The sequence below is a fragment of the Zeus faber genome (assembly GCF_960531495.2).
Source record: "Zeus faber genome assembly, chromosome: 1".
Lineage (NCBI taxonomy): Eukaryota > Metazoa > Chordata > Actinopteri > Zeiformes > Zeidae > Zeus > Zeus faber.
Window position 1 is genome coordinate 56,562,288 of NC_137193.1, and position 14,877 is coordinate 56,577,164.

Sequence of the window (14,877 nt, forward strand, 5' to 3'; positions counted from 1 at the left end):
TTTTCCAAGGAACTAAAAGGTTCCTTCAGCCCGTTGTTCTAACGACCCGCGGAGATTAGAATGAAAACACGACGGTGTGTTCTGGAAAAAATAAAAGACCAATAAAGGGAACCCGGAGCAGGCACAAACAAGGTCAACCGCTGAGAATCCCCTGCGTTTACCTTGTTACGGGTAAACGAGCCTCCACTTTGGGTGGAAACGCAGCCGACCGACGTTGATGTGTCGAAAAAAACAAAACAAAAAAAAAAAAAAAAACTGTAATCAGTTTGTGGCTGCAGATTATTTATTTTTTTAATCGTCTCTGAAATTAAATGCTGCGACTGTGAGTAGTCGACCAGTCAGAAATGTTCAGCGCTGCAAGCTCCACCCCCAAAGTTCCTGGACATTTGAAAAGTACCACACACCGAGAAGGGACTTTTTGGGCCCCCGAAACTTAATTTAGACCCTGGTCCCTGGGGTGGAAACGCACCAGGTTCCTCCAAAGGTTCCTAGTTCCTGGGGAAAGTTCCTGCGGTGGAAATGCGGCTTTAGACACGTTAATAGTAATATAGTTAATGGATAACCCAGGCATGTCTTCAAAAGCAGGATTTATACACAACACCCGCAGTAAAAGGAGGGCAATCTGTTAGTTTCTCAATCCATCTAAACATGCATCTTTGACTTTTACGTGGAATTGATGCGCATGTTCACCATTCACACGTGATGGTTGTGTCTTGAATCTGCAAATCTTTACTTAAATTACAAAACACTGTAGTAAATACAAAACGTTTTCTACAAATAAAATACCATTACAAGCTCGAAAACGTAACGGCCTCTGGTTGAATCCCACAGTGATATGCTGCCATCTAGTGGCGCACACAGTTAAATACAAAAACACAACGCTGGGTTAAAATAAAAACACCAACACCTTCAAACGTTCAACTTTACAATATTTTAAACGATACCAGTCATGGGAATACAAGGCAATAAAAAATATATAATTTCAACGTTGGATGTATAGTTTATGTGGAAAAAAAGCTACTATTTAGGTCAATAACTAAAGATAACAAAAAAAAAAAATACAAAAAAGATACAATGAGATCAACGGTTGTAGGGATGCATTGAACTGGAGGCAGATTTGATGTTTGTCTTGATGCTGCTCGGCATTTTTCCTGAAATGTGAAGATTGGATGCGTTAACAAAAGAATGCATGTTACTTTACAATGCATGTTAAAGGATAGGTTAGCTATTTTTACAACCCAGGCCTTATTAAAACATTGGTTCTCAACCTTTATAACTGTTAATATCATTTTTTTTGGTATCACTTCATTGTTTTATTTCATATTTTTCCCCCCCAAACACAGATTTATCAATACTACGTGTACTAATGACATACAAAGAACCATGAATGGACCTGGCTATGACATTTTTGAGTGTCATAGCAGAGTAAACACAGGTCATAATATCTGGTATATTATTTTTGGTATGACTGCGCATCAGTATAATACTTGCGTTAAGAACCCAATTGACCATGTTATGACACCCATGTGATAGTGGCTAATATATAGTAATATCTTAATATGTCTTTCCTCTAGCCATGCAGCTTAGCAGTGGCGGGCTCCTACCTGGTTGCCCTTGCTGCTGCTGTGTGACGGGCCCTCCCATACCTGCTTGTTGGCCCGAACCACCTCCGATGGTGACCTGCTGCAAGGTGGGGCCCCCACTGATCATAGGCCCTTGTCCCGGATGTCCAGGGGCCACGGGGCCTGGAGGCCTGCATTTGGAAAGTCCCTTTCCAAACGCCACCGCTCCAACCAACGCATTGGTGTCAGTCGGGTTGAAAGACGGTTTGCTCTGTCGCATTGCTGAAAGATTAAAGAAAGGAAGATAGTTCACTAAATTGGTTATGCCTCCATGTATGAAAAACACAAAGAACGGGTCTAATTTACCTGCACTCTCTGCATCTCTGTCATCACGGGGGTTATTCAGTTTCTCCAGTAGATTAGAACACAATTTATTCAGCGTTTGTATCTGTTTCTAATGAGAAAAACAGCACGACCAAAGATTCAGACATGAAATATATTTACCCTCCTTGGGTTATAGTTCCTTCAAATCATCTTGAACCATCTGATATCTGGTGAATGTGGATAAACCCGCGACATTCAGCCCCGCCATCCTACCTGTGCCACCTCTGGGCCGATACGAGCGGCCTCTGCACTCAGCAGTTTCTCCTGCTCTTCCACCTCCGGGTCTGGCTTGGTGCGCAGGTGGTCTGGGACAATCTCATGGCTGAACACAGGCACGCGCTGCTCCGTTAGTTTCTGTACGTGAACAATATATACAGGTCAAAAAGACACCACATCAGCATTCGGTCACCATCCTGCTCCTTGGGAGTTAGCACTCACTGCTAGCTCTTCATCTCGGTCTGGAGACAGCAGCAAGGGGATTATGACCTGGTTCCGAAACGAGGGCGTCTTCTCATTCCGAAGCAGTTTATTGATGGTGTTGAGTTGACCGGACAGAAGTGCAAAGTTGTCCAGAACAGAGGGCCTGGTTATATGACAAAGAAAAACACCACATTTTAGAAAAAAAACAAAAAAACATACACATGCTTTTAATGTCCCAAATGCACAGCTGACAGCGTTTGTCGTACCACGTTAGTCGCTCGAACTCGTTTTCTAACTTGTAGATGAAGCTGAGGAGAGCATTTTTCAGATGTGCCACACGAGTAATGAGGGATTCAACCGATGCCTCCAACTGCTTCTCCTCTCGCTGCTGTGGAATGAGAGGGAAAAAAGGAAAATCAGTTCAACCCCCCAACACTTTGGGAAGCTTTTAGTTTCTATTTATTATGCAAACTTGCGCAGTTTCCTAATTTTTGACAGTGTGAATTGTTGATTCAGACTTTTGTGAAAACTTAAGTTTATTGTATGCTGCAATTTATTTTAGATTTTTTTATTTTTTTCCCCACAATCGTATTACTTTATGAATATTGCCCATTGTTTTCTCTCCAGACATGAATTAAAGTACCTACATCATCTACTTATCAACCTATCGACCCATCTATCCCGCTTACAGCTCCTCTAGCGCGCAACCAATACATGGCAAACGCTATCCTGTCACTATGCTAACACTGCGACGTTCACACCGAATGCAATTATAAAGTGGAAATCCACACCAATTAAAAAAAATAATAAAATCGGTGATATATATGGCACATATATATCGCAATATAATAATATATTCGCAGTATTATGGCCAATATGAAGTTGTTACCTGCATGTTCGTGAAGATATCACGTAGAAGCAGCAACACTAGGTAGAGCGGGCGCTTGCTTTAGACGCAGAACAACTTCCGGCCTTTGCTCTTCAAAGTAAGGGTATGATTTAGCAATACATTATCTACCTCACTATCTATGTCATTTGTAATTTGGAGAAATAGTTTATCAAATATACAAGCATATATTACTATTATTATTATTATTATTATTTAAAAGTAACCAGGAAATTAACTGTATTCAAATGTATACATAAAAAATACAAATATAACAATATACAATATAAAAATACAGTATTTGAAACTATAACAATATAGGGTCATAAATCACATTTATCTGGGAAAAAGTTTTTTTTTTTTTGTTTTTTTTAAGATTTCATGTGTTTGTGTATGTGTTGTAGAGCTGGAACAATGCAGCAGCATTTTCACCTTCACTTCCCTGCGGACATCAAACTGGTCTAGTGAGAAGATGTAAAACAATACAGAATAAGAGAAATGTCTTTATAGCTGTGGAAAGGGCTGTATTCCAACTACATGGAATTTTGTGACATGTTGGTGTGTATGGTTGTGGGGAGGTGATGGAAACATTCCTGTTTGTTTTGACGTTCTTCACAGGAAATAGGCCAAACATTTAAAATGTTTTCATTGATTGGATGCTTTTGTCCAAAGCGACAAACGAGAGGCTGGAAACAACTTAAGCGTACGTCAACCACTGGAGCCACCTCGAATTTAAGTGCATGGTCACCTGTTTCTAAATTCAACCAGATTCAAGTGCAAGATGCTGTAAGGAATCAGAAAAAAATTGTGTTATTAGTAAAATATATGTATGTCAGTGCAATATGATAATACTCACATTAGTGCAAACAGAGATTCTATTTATTCATTGTTTCATTCCTCTCATTAGTTAAAAAAAACAACAAAAAAACCACGCTACAATAAACGGACTCTAGACAATTCTCTTCTTTCACAACCACCCAACTGTTGTTTCATTCAGTCCAATACTTCTTATTCTTAATTCTTGCATTTTTTAAGTCGGCAAAAAGAGTGCGTCACACGAAGAGACAGGAAGTTTGACAAGACAAATAAGGCAAATGTGAAAAGCTTTATTCACACCGTTTTTTGGGTCATTTGCTTTATTTTGAAAAGCAGAAAAAGGTGGCATAGAAAGGAGTTCAACAATGTATAGTGCATAGTTGGGGGAAAAAGAAAAAAAAACTTCAACAAGGCACAAGAAGTTCCGCAGAGAGCAGTGTTGACAAGGAGAGTCTAGAAGAGACTGTCCACATCTCCCATCTCCACCACCACGGTCTTCAGCTGTGAGTAGTACTCAATGGTCACCTGGCCATTCTCCCTTCCAAAGCCTGGTTAAAAAAAAATAGCACACATGGAAGCAGTTAGCAAATAATATTTTTACACCAAGTGATTATCTGGAGTCATACATTGGATGCTGAAAACACACACAAAAAAAAAAAAAAAAAAAAGTTTTTCAACCAGAAAAATAAAAGTAGGAATCCTGCAAAGCCCACCTGACATCTTGTATCCGCCAAATGGCACCTCCACCGGACTGATATTGTAGTTGTTTATGAAGCAGGTTCCTGCTTCCAGGTTCGCAGCCACACGGTGGGCTCGTGATATATCCCTAAATAGAGATAATAAAAACCAAGGTCTACATGGATGTATTGCACAATGGAAAAATGAGGAATCAGATCGTGGCACCTATCCAATCAGCTGTGGTGAAATGCTGCCTCATCAGTTTATTTGGCCAAAGTGACTTGCCCTACGAACCATTCTTAAGCAATGGATTAGATGTTGTAATAACCATGGATTGAAGGTTGTGTAATTCAAAAAAAAAAAAAAAAGATAAGGATAAGGTTTGCGAGAAAAAAAAAGCTGTGTCGTGCAGACGACTGATGTCCCCACTGACCTGGTGAAGACTCCAGATGCTAATCCAAAGGTGGTGTCATTTGCCCTCTTTAGAACTTCCTCTTCGTTGTCGAAAGGCAAGACGGACATGACAGGCCCAAAGATCTCCTCCTTCACACAGGTCATGTCGTCTCTGCAGTTATCTGTGTCGGAATAGATTCGCTGGTTAGATGCACGATGGGTGCTAGGGGCATATGCAGGCGAGAAACATATCTTTTGGTACAGACTTGTCAGCAGTCGGGAAAACCAAGTCGAGTTTCTGGGAAAACAACTAAACGAGGAAAAACATACCAAGAACACATGGTGACATGAAGTAGCCATTTTTCAGTTTGGGATCACTGGGGACGAAAGGCTCCCCTCCACAAAGAACCTTTGCGCCCTGGGAAAAATATCAACGTTAGTCAAATAACCATGGCTATGACAACTAAAAGGCAGAATTCAAAAACACTAGTTTGAGGTTACACAATGGCTGAACAAGTATGGCACTTGAATCATGACAAACAATCATAATGAACAAGCACAGCAACGCACCTCTTTCTTGGCTTGACTAACAAATCCAAGCACTTTTGTCAGGTGAGGCTTGCTGATCAGAGCACCCATTCTGGTGCCTTCCAGCAGCGGGTCGCCCACTTTAATGGCCTTGGTCCTCTTGACCACCTCCTCCAGAAACTGAGGCATGATCTCCCTCTGCACAAACACTCGAGTTCCATTGCAGCAAACCTGTATGAACGGAGGAAAAACATTGACCATATCAGGAAGGGCGTTCGAGTAAAACCCCAACTTGGAGAGGCGATAACGTGACATTGTTTATTGTGAGCTGATATCCAAGAAAAGTGGGAAGTGGAATCCAAGTAAATACACACAAAAAAACAAAAAAAACAACCTAACCTCTCCTTGAGTGAGAAAGTTTGCCATCAGCGCTCCCTTCACTGCATTCTCAAGCTCACAGTCCTTGAAGATGATGAGAGGAGATTTCCCCCCCAGCTCCAGAGTCACAGGTTTCACCCCCTTTGCAGACATCTCCATGATCTGAGTGTAAGACAGGTTACATCACATCAGGGCAGGACCAGTAAACCCTCTGGGAGCGCTTTGTTGGCATGGGGGAAATGGAATGACAAAGAATTCCAAGCCGGCGTACCTTTTTGCCAGTTGGCACGCTGCCAGTGAAGGAGACCTTAGCGACCATCGGATGGTGGCACATCAAGGTGCCGGTCTCCGCTCCACCCTGCACCACGTTGAACAGACCCTCGGGGGCACCCGCCTCCCTGTAGATCTCAGCCAGGATGACAGCTGTCACCGGGGTCATCGGAGACGGCTTGAAGACCATGGCGTTGCCTAAATGTGAGCGGAAACAAGCACACATAAGGTGGGGGGTGTTTGGGACAGTTTGTTTTGAGTTGACACACAAGACACTGGAGACAGCAGGATAAACACACTCACACAGAGACAGAGACAGAGAGAGACAGAGACAGAGACAGAGACTCACCACAGGCCAGGGCAGGAGCGGACTTCCATGACGCGATCTGGAAGGGATAGTTCCAGGCACCAATTCCCACACACACACCAAGAGGTTCCCTTCTTGTGTATGCAAACGCCCCGCCGGGGAGCTGGATGTGCTGACCTAAAGAAACAAATATTGGGTATTTTTTTTTGTTTCAACACCATTGTGACAGCAAAATGTAAATATGAACGCCCGCCAAGAAACATCAAATGTTTTGTTTTTTTTGAACGCCATTGTGACAGCAAAATGGAAATATGAATGCCGGCCTTGGTCCCAAATTGTGAAACCAATATTTTGTCCCGTTGAGTTCACATATCAATCAATTACAAACTATATGATTGAATTGTGATAAATGTACCGTCAATTTGAACCTCAGCGCCATATTTTATGGTCATTTTAAGGTTGAAATTAGTTGAATAGCTCAAAGATAAGGAAGATGAATCATTTATTAGAGTATATGTCAACACAGTACATACAGTGTATATCAAAACAACCAAAATTAACGCATGAAACAACTGATGATACATCGGTTTTGTGCATTTTGGATGAAAAAAAGTGCACCTGAAAGCGTAGCCGCCAAGCCAGCGTAGTACTCTATGCACTGCCAGGCGACGTCAATATCCACCTGAGCCTCGGTAATCGATTTGCCGTTGTTGATAACTTCCAGCTTGGCAATGTTGTCTCTTCGCTCCTGTTACCATTTGAACACAGCGTACCACGGTAGTTAAAAGAGCTCCCATAGCAGTAAGAACCATTTATATTCCATGCAGCCTTTCATTTTCAATTCACTTTTGACCCACTACGTGATAATAACTTGAATATACGCTTCTCTGGTGGGGGTGGGGCTCGATTCCCTTTCACCTGATGGAAGCTTACCAATCTTTTGTCCTCTGCCTCGTGTTATAGCTGAATGAACTTCTGTCGGAAGGGTTTTGAAGAGTTATCCATTGACAGCCGAGATTAGGGACTTGGACTTCGATTTTTGGAGACCAAATGACGCATGCCAGAGACAGGTCATACTAAGCTGTGAGGACAGGGGGTGTGTCAGCAGGCCTGTCTAGCCACTCGACTCCTAACCGTCTGAAAGGGGACAAGCTCTAGCTCGCTGCGAAGCTCAAACACTGCTGCGCGTGCACATTAGAAATAGGGCAGAGGAAGGGAAGGCAGGCGCCATGCAACGCTCTGTTCCCCTCCCAACCTTTCTTCTCTTCCTGTTGCTGACGGCGCACGCCGAGTCATTCTGCGCATTACCGAATAATACATTTTATATTCAATGGTAGCAACAGGGAACTCTGCAATTACATGACGCCAAATTTGATTGCTTACCCTAATAATGCGTGCGGCCTCCAGCATAACCCGAGCCCTCTCCATGCCTGCCATCTTGCTCCATGTCAGGTAGGCAGCATGGGCACTTTTAATAGCCTGGTCAACCTCCTCAGCCCCACAAGGGACCATGTCACACAAAACACGGCCTGCATTAAAAAACAAAAGAACGTCCATATAACACATTATCTTACTATCTTAGTCTACTACTTAACTTAAAATACACACATGTGGTTAAACTAGACAAGCTTTTGCTCATCTTTTATTGTCACATACACACCACAACAAATGCATTAGGTGCAGCCACAGCGGCCCGACACACATGATGTTATATGGAGGAGACCCTATGTGAGCACGGGGAGAACATGCAAAGTATTATCCACTGGAGGGTGTAACAATCTGTTGACACAGATTATTTCTGGTGCCTCTGTGTTACAAGTGAAAAACGAGTCCCTCCCAAAACAGATAACAAATAACAAACAAAAAACGTTGCATTATCCTGCAAAAAAAGCGTGGGGCAGAACCCATAACAAGCACACAGTTCAAACGCCAAGCGATATCATTTGTGGTATGATTTACCGGTTGCAGGCTCGAACACGGGCTCGGAGTTCTTCCCGTCCCTGGGCTTGACCCGCCGTCCGCCCCAGTAGTTGAGCGGGTCGGTGACCACCACGGTCCCGGTGGAGGCGGCGGGCATCGTGCCGAGCAGGGTCTGGGCCATTTTCTCTCAGCGCGCACAGCACCTGCGAAGCACGGGCGGTTCGCGGCATGAACACCGATTTGTTGCGCATTCGGCCATTTTCACAACGCGTTGCGCGGTTAACGGGGTCGGAAACGTCGACATGCGGGGCGTGCAGACGCGGGGTCTGCACGCCCCGCACCGAGACCACCCCTCCGTACCCCGACGTACTCGGGGACTCGCGGTCATTTACCTCAGGTGGTTTGTTGGAATTCGAAAGGAGTGGCAGGAGGGGTTAACGCGCACGGACCATTTATACCCCCCCCCCCAACCAACCCCCCGAAGCCACGCCCCGCAAGTCCACATCCGGGCATTTGGACTGGACTTGGCTCGACGCGGACTTTGAATTGGAACAGTACTTGGGCTGCGACTGATGACGTTTCACCAGTCCACAAGAACACAAGCACAGACAAGAACGCACATTGAGAAAGGCCTTTTTTTTGTTTTGTTTTTGTCTTTCATCCGTCAGAACGCCGCCTTCATATTTAATTATGGAACGTTTGCCGATAAGGCTGCGCCAAGGTACTTTTATTGGTTTGCTCAACGAGGTTATACGCGGGACTTTCCCATTATTTAAGTGGTAATCCGTGACAGTGTTGCAAGATGGAAACCAGCGAATTCACCGTCGCCCTCAGACAGAGTTTCATTGTGGTTTTATTGAAATGGCAACGTGATCGCACAGTTGGGCTAGCTTGGTAGATCCGACAACCCTGATCCGTAAGATTATCTGTGTTGGGTGGGAAACAAGTCGCAGAATTCCATTAGGAACTGGAAGGTCTTTTTCCTCCTTCCGCCGACAAGTACATTTTTTTTTTAAGTTTGCCTTGTCACAATCGATTGATTGATTGATTGGTTGGTGGAGTTTATTTGTTCACCTGAGGTGGTAGGGATATTTTTATTGTTATTTTTTTTATCCAGGGGGATCCATATAGACAATTGACCAACTTCCCCTTGCTACGCTGGTTTATCACATTCACCACTGGCTTTCAGTTCTTGCGTGGCCGATCTCTGCATTCTTTCCAGGAAAGGCGGACCCCACCACAATCAGCATATATAGCATATAGAGGAGTACATACATCATGCAAATACAGACCTGCCAATCTTAGGAAAATATTTTGAGTACCACAATAGTGTAACAAGGACACGCTGCAGCTAAATGACTGCAGAATAATCAATTATTCACACCGTAGTCGTCTCGTAACGAGGCTCATTACATAGTATGTAAGATACTATGTAATGAGCATCTCCCTGGCTGAATCAGTGGTCCCGTCCTGCTTCAGGAGGTCCACCGTCGTTCCTGTCCCGAAGATCGCCTCTCCTGCCTGCCTGAATGACTACCGTCCGGTGGCCCTCACCTCGGTGGTCATGAAGTGTTTCGAGAGGCTGATTAAGGATTACATCTGCGCCTCCCTCCCCCGCACCTTGGACCCGTTGCAGTTCGTGTACCAACAGAACAGATCCACGGATGACGCGGTCTCTCAGGTACTGCACACCACGCTTACGCATCTGGATGGCCAGAAGGGGGCCTATGTGAGAATGCTGTTCATTGATTACAGTTCAGCTTTCAACACCATAGTCCCCATCAGACTGGCTGTCAAGCTGAAGGAGCTCGGACTGAATGGTCCGCTGTGCGCCTGGATCCTGGACTTCCTCACAGCCCGCCCCCAGGTGGTCAGGGTGGGGAAGCCCATGTCAAGCTCCCTCACCCTGAACACAGGATCCCCCCAGGGCTGCGTCCTCAGCCCCCTACTGTACTCCCTGTACACACATGACTGTGTGGCCAGGTCCAGCTCCAACACCATCATAAAGTTTTCTGACGACACTGTTGTCGTGGGCCTGATCACCGACTGCGACGAGAAGGCCTACGGCGAGGAGGTGGCTGACCTGTCTGGTGCCAGGACAACAGCCTCCACCTGAACGTCAGCAAAACTAAGGAGCTCATTGTGGACTTTAGGCGAGGATCACAATCGAGGACGCATGCGTCGACAGGGTGAGCAGCTTCAAATACCTGGGAGTCCACATCACAGAGGACTTAACATGGACTGTTCACACAGACACTCTGGTGAGAAAGGCGAGGCAGCGTCTTAACCACCTCAGGCAGCTGAGGAAATTCCGGGTCTCGGTGAGGATCCTCAAGTCCTTCTACTCTGGAGCAGTGGAGAGCATCCTGACAGGCAACATCACTGCCTGGTTTGGGAACTGTACTGCTCAGGACGGGCGGGCCCTGCAGAGGGTGGTGCGTTCAGCTGAACGTACCACTGGAACAACCCTCCCCTCCCTGCAGGACTTATACACCAGGAGGTGTAGTAGCAGAGCACGCAGGATCATGAAGGATCCGCATCACCCCAACAATGGACTGTTCCAGCTGCTGCGGTCAGGCAAGAGCCTCCGCAGTCACACAGCGAGAACAGAGAGACTGAGACGGAGTTTTTTCCCGCACGCCATTAGAACCGTCAATGCTGACCTCACCAGGGGTCCTCACTGAGCCACACACATAGGCTCCACTACCTATTGTACTGTATGTAGCATACTGTACCGCATACTGTGTCACTGTTCAGGGTTGTTCGTGATGCCGTATTGCTGCGCCGTACTGTTGTATACTGTGCTGTATTATCCCAAACACTACCTCACTTTATTCACATGCCACTTTAATGCACATATCTGTATATACATAATTGCCTATTCCATATACATAAGCATATTCCCTCTATCTATTCCATTTTATTTCATTTTATTTTATTGCATTTTATTTTATTCTATATATTTTTATTGTATTCTATAAGTATTCTACTTACTGTATTACGTTTTAGGAGGCAGTTAGTTGGTCTAGTAGAAAGAAAATTTTCCTAGGACATATTGTGTGTTATCGCCGGGTGCGTTGCATTACATTTCACTGCATATATGTATGAAAGTATGTATATGTATGTGACGAATAAACCTCTTGAATCTTGAATTCTACAGCTAACTATATACAGTATACAAACTCATATCATTAGGATATACCGCTTGAAATGTATCATTTTGTAAAGTTACCCAACACGTTTACCAACGAGAGATGCACTGATTGAAATCTTCTTTGCCGATTCCGATTTCCGATTTTTTAGAAGTCTGATCTGTCGATTCTGATTTTCATTCACTCATATGCTCATAATAAAACATTGACTATTAAATAACCTTTACCTTGTCGTCCAATCATTTTGAGTTTAATATTCTAGAAATCACATTTTCTCATTATTTACTCTCACTGGGTATTTCTTCTGTACGTCATTGACAAATACATAACGTGATCTGATCTCGCTCACGTGACAGGAAAGCTGCCCATAGAGACTACTTCTGCAATTCTCACTTACCACAATAGTGAGATTGCTGATTTTGACAGTGTTTATTATTGTCCATTATTCGCTATGGAACAGTAATAGAACATGAAACTGTCCCTGAGTTACAATGAAATAAATTACAACATGGAGCGGTCACTGAGTTCCAATAAAATGGGACTGTCACCAAGTTTCAGTATAATTCAACCTGTAACTGGACACAACATATAACTAACATGCAAATGTCCAGTTTAAAATTTCACTTTTAAGTGCAAATATAACTTTTCTATCATATTTATATGGTACTTGCCATTCCAAAATAAATTGCAATCATTGCAAAAAAAAAAAGTAATAATAATAAATGACTTACTCTTCTTACTCTCATTCACTGGAACTTACCGTGCATGAAACCAACTGAATCAAATCGAACGACACGTTTAACTGAGTGAGTCGTCCAGAACCGAGTCTCAAAAAAGAGTCAAACTTTTCATCCCGATCGGAGCTCCACTGTGACAGCGATAGATACGCAGTCTGCACAATTTTGGAATACTGTCAGGCGATAGACAGGCCGTTGCCAGAGGGGCCCCATAAAAAAAACCTACTGGGCCCCTAACATAGAAATCAGAATGTTTCTGATTAAAATAACGCACTGAACATTATGTGTTGTTATTAAATGTACTACTATAAGCTTCTGCTGCTCTATACTACAATTGTGCAGATTCTAGTTTCCACCTTCATCCTTTGCCTACATTAACAGTATCGCAAACATTTTTGGTTCCTAAAGCTGTCTGTGTCATGAGATTTTTATGATGCTTTATCATAAATAACTACACAATTGGTGACTTATTTTGAAGAATGGTATTGCAGTCAGTTTTAATGAAGAAATTACCAATGATCCACGATTCAGATTAAACAATTTATTACCAATTATTATAAACAAGGCTAACCATTTTCTACCCTATGCATAATTCCTAAATACATACCTAAATACCTTATTCCCCAAATAACAATTAAAATCCTGAACTGCAGGCATAAATGTGGTACCTACAGAGAACCAGCATCTCTGAAACTGTGACTATGGTGTCAAGACATGACGTGGTAATTCCTGAGTAAGTTCAACAGGAGATAAACCACAACAGAAAAAACCCTGAAACAGTATTTGCCCATCCCTGGGCAGCACTTGAGTAGAATGGGTGAAGGCATTTGTCCTTGTGTGTGTTCCCTGTCAACAAAACTCAAGAGGTTACACTGCACCAAGAGCCAGCGAGTGAGTAAACTAATTTCTAACGTCTTTAAAGTTACATTTTCAAGCTAACTGGTTTTCAATTGAAACGATGGCAAGGCTGTTCAACCTGTCTTGGCACATCGCAGATCTCAGATAGTTCTTTATAAGTTTCAGCTTCCTGAAGGCACGTTCACCTCCAACAACTGTTACAGGCGTCGTACAGAAGATTTGCAGTGCGTTTGCACACCTCTCCAAAAATGCTCTGTAGCTGCATCTTGTGTGTGGCAATTAGGAGCTCTACAGGAGAAAGACCAACTGAAACAGTGAAAAAGTGGCACCATATATTGCCTTTAGATGTCACGCTTCAATTTCAAAACCATCTTCGAGATCTTTGGAGTACTTGTTTCTCAATTTGTGGCAAGATACATGAATTTGGTTTCCAGTCATTTTCCTAAATATAAGAATGAAATTATGTGGAACCGCATGTCCAAATGACTGATTATACTATCCAGAGACACATAAAACACTGTGTTGTGAATCCAGTGTCTGGCTTGTGTTAATTTGCTCTGTCATCTTGAGTCTCATCAGGGAAACATTTTTTTTTTTCCTGGCGGCTCTTCTGCCCACTGTGAAACTGACTATTAACACCCATTTAATTTGCCACCGTGGAAGCTTCCGCCAGAAGAGCGTCCCGTTGATTACGCAGAGCCTGCATTTCCTCCTGTAGTGCCTCAATGTGAGCTGCTTCAGTGTCCAGAGAAATATTTCCTGACTGAAGAATTAGGCTTCTATCCTCAGCACCCTGCAAAACTTTTACTCAGATAGTGAGCGGAAAGGTTTGCCTTGAAACCCATGAAGAAGCTTTTCAGACCTTCTGCCTCAGATTTGTCTCCGTCTGTCAGGCCGCAGGTTACAGGAAGCACGTCCAGGGCCCGGATGACGGATGGTAAATGAGTTGCTGCTGGTCGGACCGCAGCAATACGCGCACTCCGTCGCGTGTCTGAAAGGCGGTTGAGAAGAATCGTAAAGACGATTCACACAGCCCAAAAAAAGGTACATACTTCTGGGGATGACTGAGCTGCATGTACACCCACGAGATTAAGAGTGAGGGTGGCACAGGGTGAGGATGTGGCCAGTGGATTATTTTGCAGCATGTGTGCTTGAACTCCCTTCACTCTCTGACATATTTGCACCATTGTCATAGCCCTGAGCACAGCAATCTGCTGTGTCAATACCATGCCCTTCCAATGCACTCAAAATCATTTCAGAAACTTAATTGCCTGTCTTTCTAACGCATCTCTAAATTCAAGAAAACGATAAATTATTTCCCATTCTCCTGTTCCCTGAACATTATCTTTGTGTACATTTCTCACCAATAAAACATTTTGCTCGGAATGGGAAATGTCTGGAGTTGCATCACATATAGCCGAGTGATAGATTGCATCTTCTCTTTTATAAAGCGTTGTTTTTCAAAACCCTTTGACCACCTATTTCTATGAACTCGTTCTGGCTCTCCGGGCTGAGGTAATGAGTCAGTTGTGCTCCTCTCTTTTTGTCCCCAACTTTCTGTAAGTGCTCACTTAATAGCGGGTCATAA

The 14,877-nt window shown here is 43.6% G+C and overlaps 2 protein-coding genes across 4 annotated transcripts; both read right to left on the reverse strand.

Moving 5' to 3' along the window:
- Positions 1 to 345: 345 nt before the first annotated feature.
- med8 (mediator complex subunit 8) lies at positions 346 to 3,311 on the reverse strand. 3 transcript variants are annotated; one of them, XM_080000198.1, is made up of 8 exons: positions 3,256 to 3,311; positions 2,633 to 2,754; positions 2,385 to 2,529; positions 2,160 to 2,300; positions 1,929 to 2,016; positions 1,647 to 1,844; positions 1,074 to 1,151; positions 346 to 525 (listed from the first exon to the last, which is right to left on the reverse strand). In XM_080000198.1, the coding sequence occupies exons 1-7, from the start codon at positions 3,259 to 3,261 to the stop codon at positions 1,081 to 1,083; spliced, it is 771 nt and encodes a 256-aa protein (XP_079856324.1). In that variant the 5' UTR covers positions 3,262 to 3,311; the 3' UTR covers positions 346 to 525; positions 1,074 to 1,080. The 3 variants fall into 3 exon arrangements, with proteins under 3 accessions (XP_079856324.1, XP_079856323.1, XP_079856322.1); XM_080000197.1 differs by having other exon boundaries at positions 346 to 1,151; XM_080000196.1 differs by having other exon boundaries at positions 346 to 1,151; positions 1,605 to 1,844.
- Positions 3,312 to 4,342: 1,031 nt separating this feature from the next.
- On the reverse strand, positions 4,343 to 9,013 carry aldh9a1a.1 (aldehyde dehydrogenase 9 family, member A1a, tandem duplicate 1). Its single transcript, XM_080001814.1, has 12 exons — positions 8,935 to 9,013; positions 8,582 to 8,745; positions 8,006 to 8,151; positions 7,241 to 7,370; positions 6,665 to 6,799; positions 6,317 to 6,513; positions 6,067 to 6,207; positions 5,710 to 5,898; positions 5,470 to 5,557; positions 5,180 to 5,321; positions 4,782 to 4,894; positions 4,343 to 4,616 (listed from the first exon to the last, which is right to left on the reverse strand). The coding sequence occupies exons 2-12, from the start codon at positions 8,721 to 8,723 to the stop codon at positions 4,522 to 4,524; spliced, it is 1,518 nt and encodes a 505-aa protein (XP_079857940.1). The 5' UTR covers positions 8,724 to 8,745; positions 8,935 to 9,013; the 3' UTR covers positions 4,343 to 4,521.
- Positions 9,014 to 14,877: the final 5,864 nt, after the last annotated feature.

What these genes read in the sequence shown, in the direction of transcription:
- med8 (XM_080000196.1), bottom strand. An exon ending in ACCGAGATGAAGAGCTAGCA is followed by an intron (nt 2,301 to 2,384) that starts GTGAGTGCTAAC and finishes GTTCACGTACAG; the next exon opens with AAACTAACGGAGCAGCGCGT. An exon ending in CAGAGATGCAGAGAGTGCAG is followed by an intron (nt 1,845 to 1,928) that starts GTAAATTAGACC and finishes TTAATCTTTCAG; the next exon opens with CAATGCGACAGAGCAAACCG.
- aldh9a1a.1 (XM_080001814.1), bottom strand. Translation starts at nt 8,723, where the DNA reads ATGGCCCAGACCCTGCTCGGCACGATGCCCGCCGCCTCCACCGGGACC. An exon ending in CTTGGCGGCTACGCTTTCAG is followed by an intron (nt 6,800 to 7,240) that starts GTGCACTTTTTT and finishes TTGTTTCTTTAG; the next exon opens with GTCAGCACATCCAGCTCCCC. An exon ending in GCATCTGGAGTCTTCACCAG is followed by an intron (nt 4,895 to 5,179) that starts GTCAGTGGGGAC and finishes ATCTCTATTTAG; the next exon opens with GGATATATCACGAGCCCACC.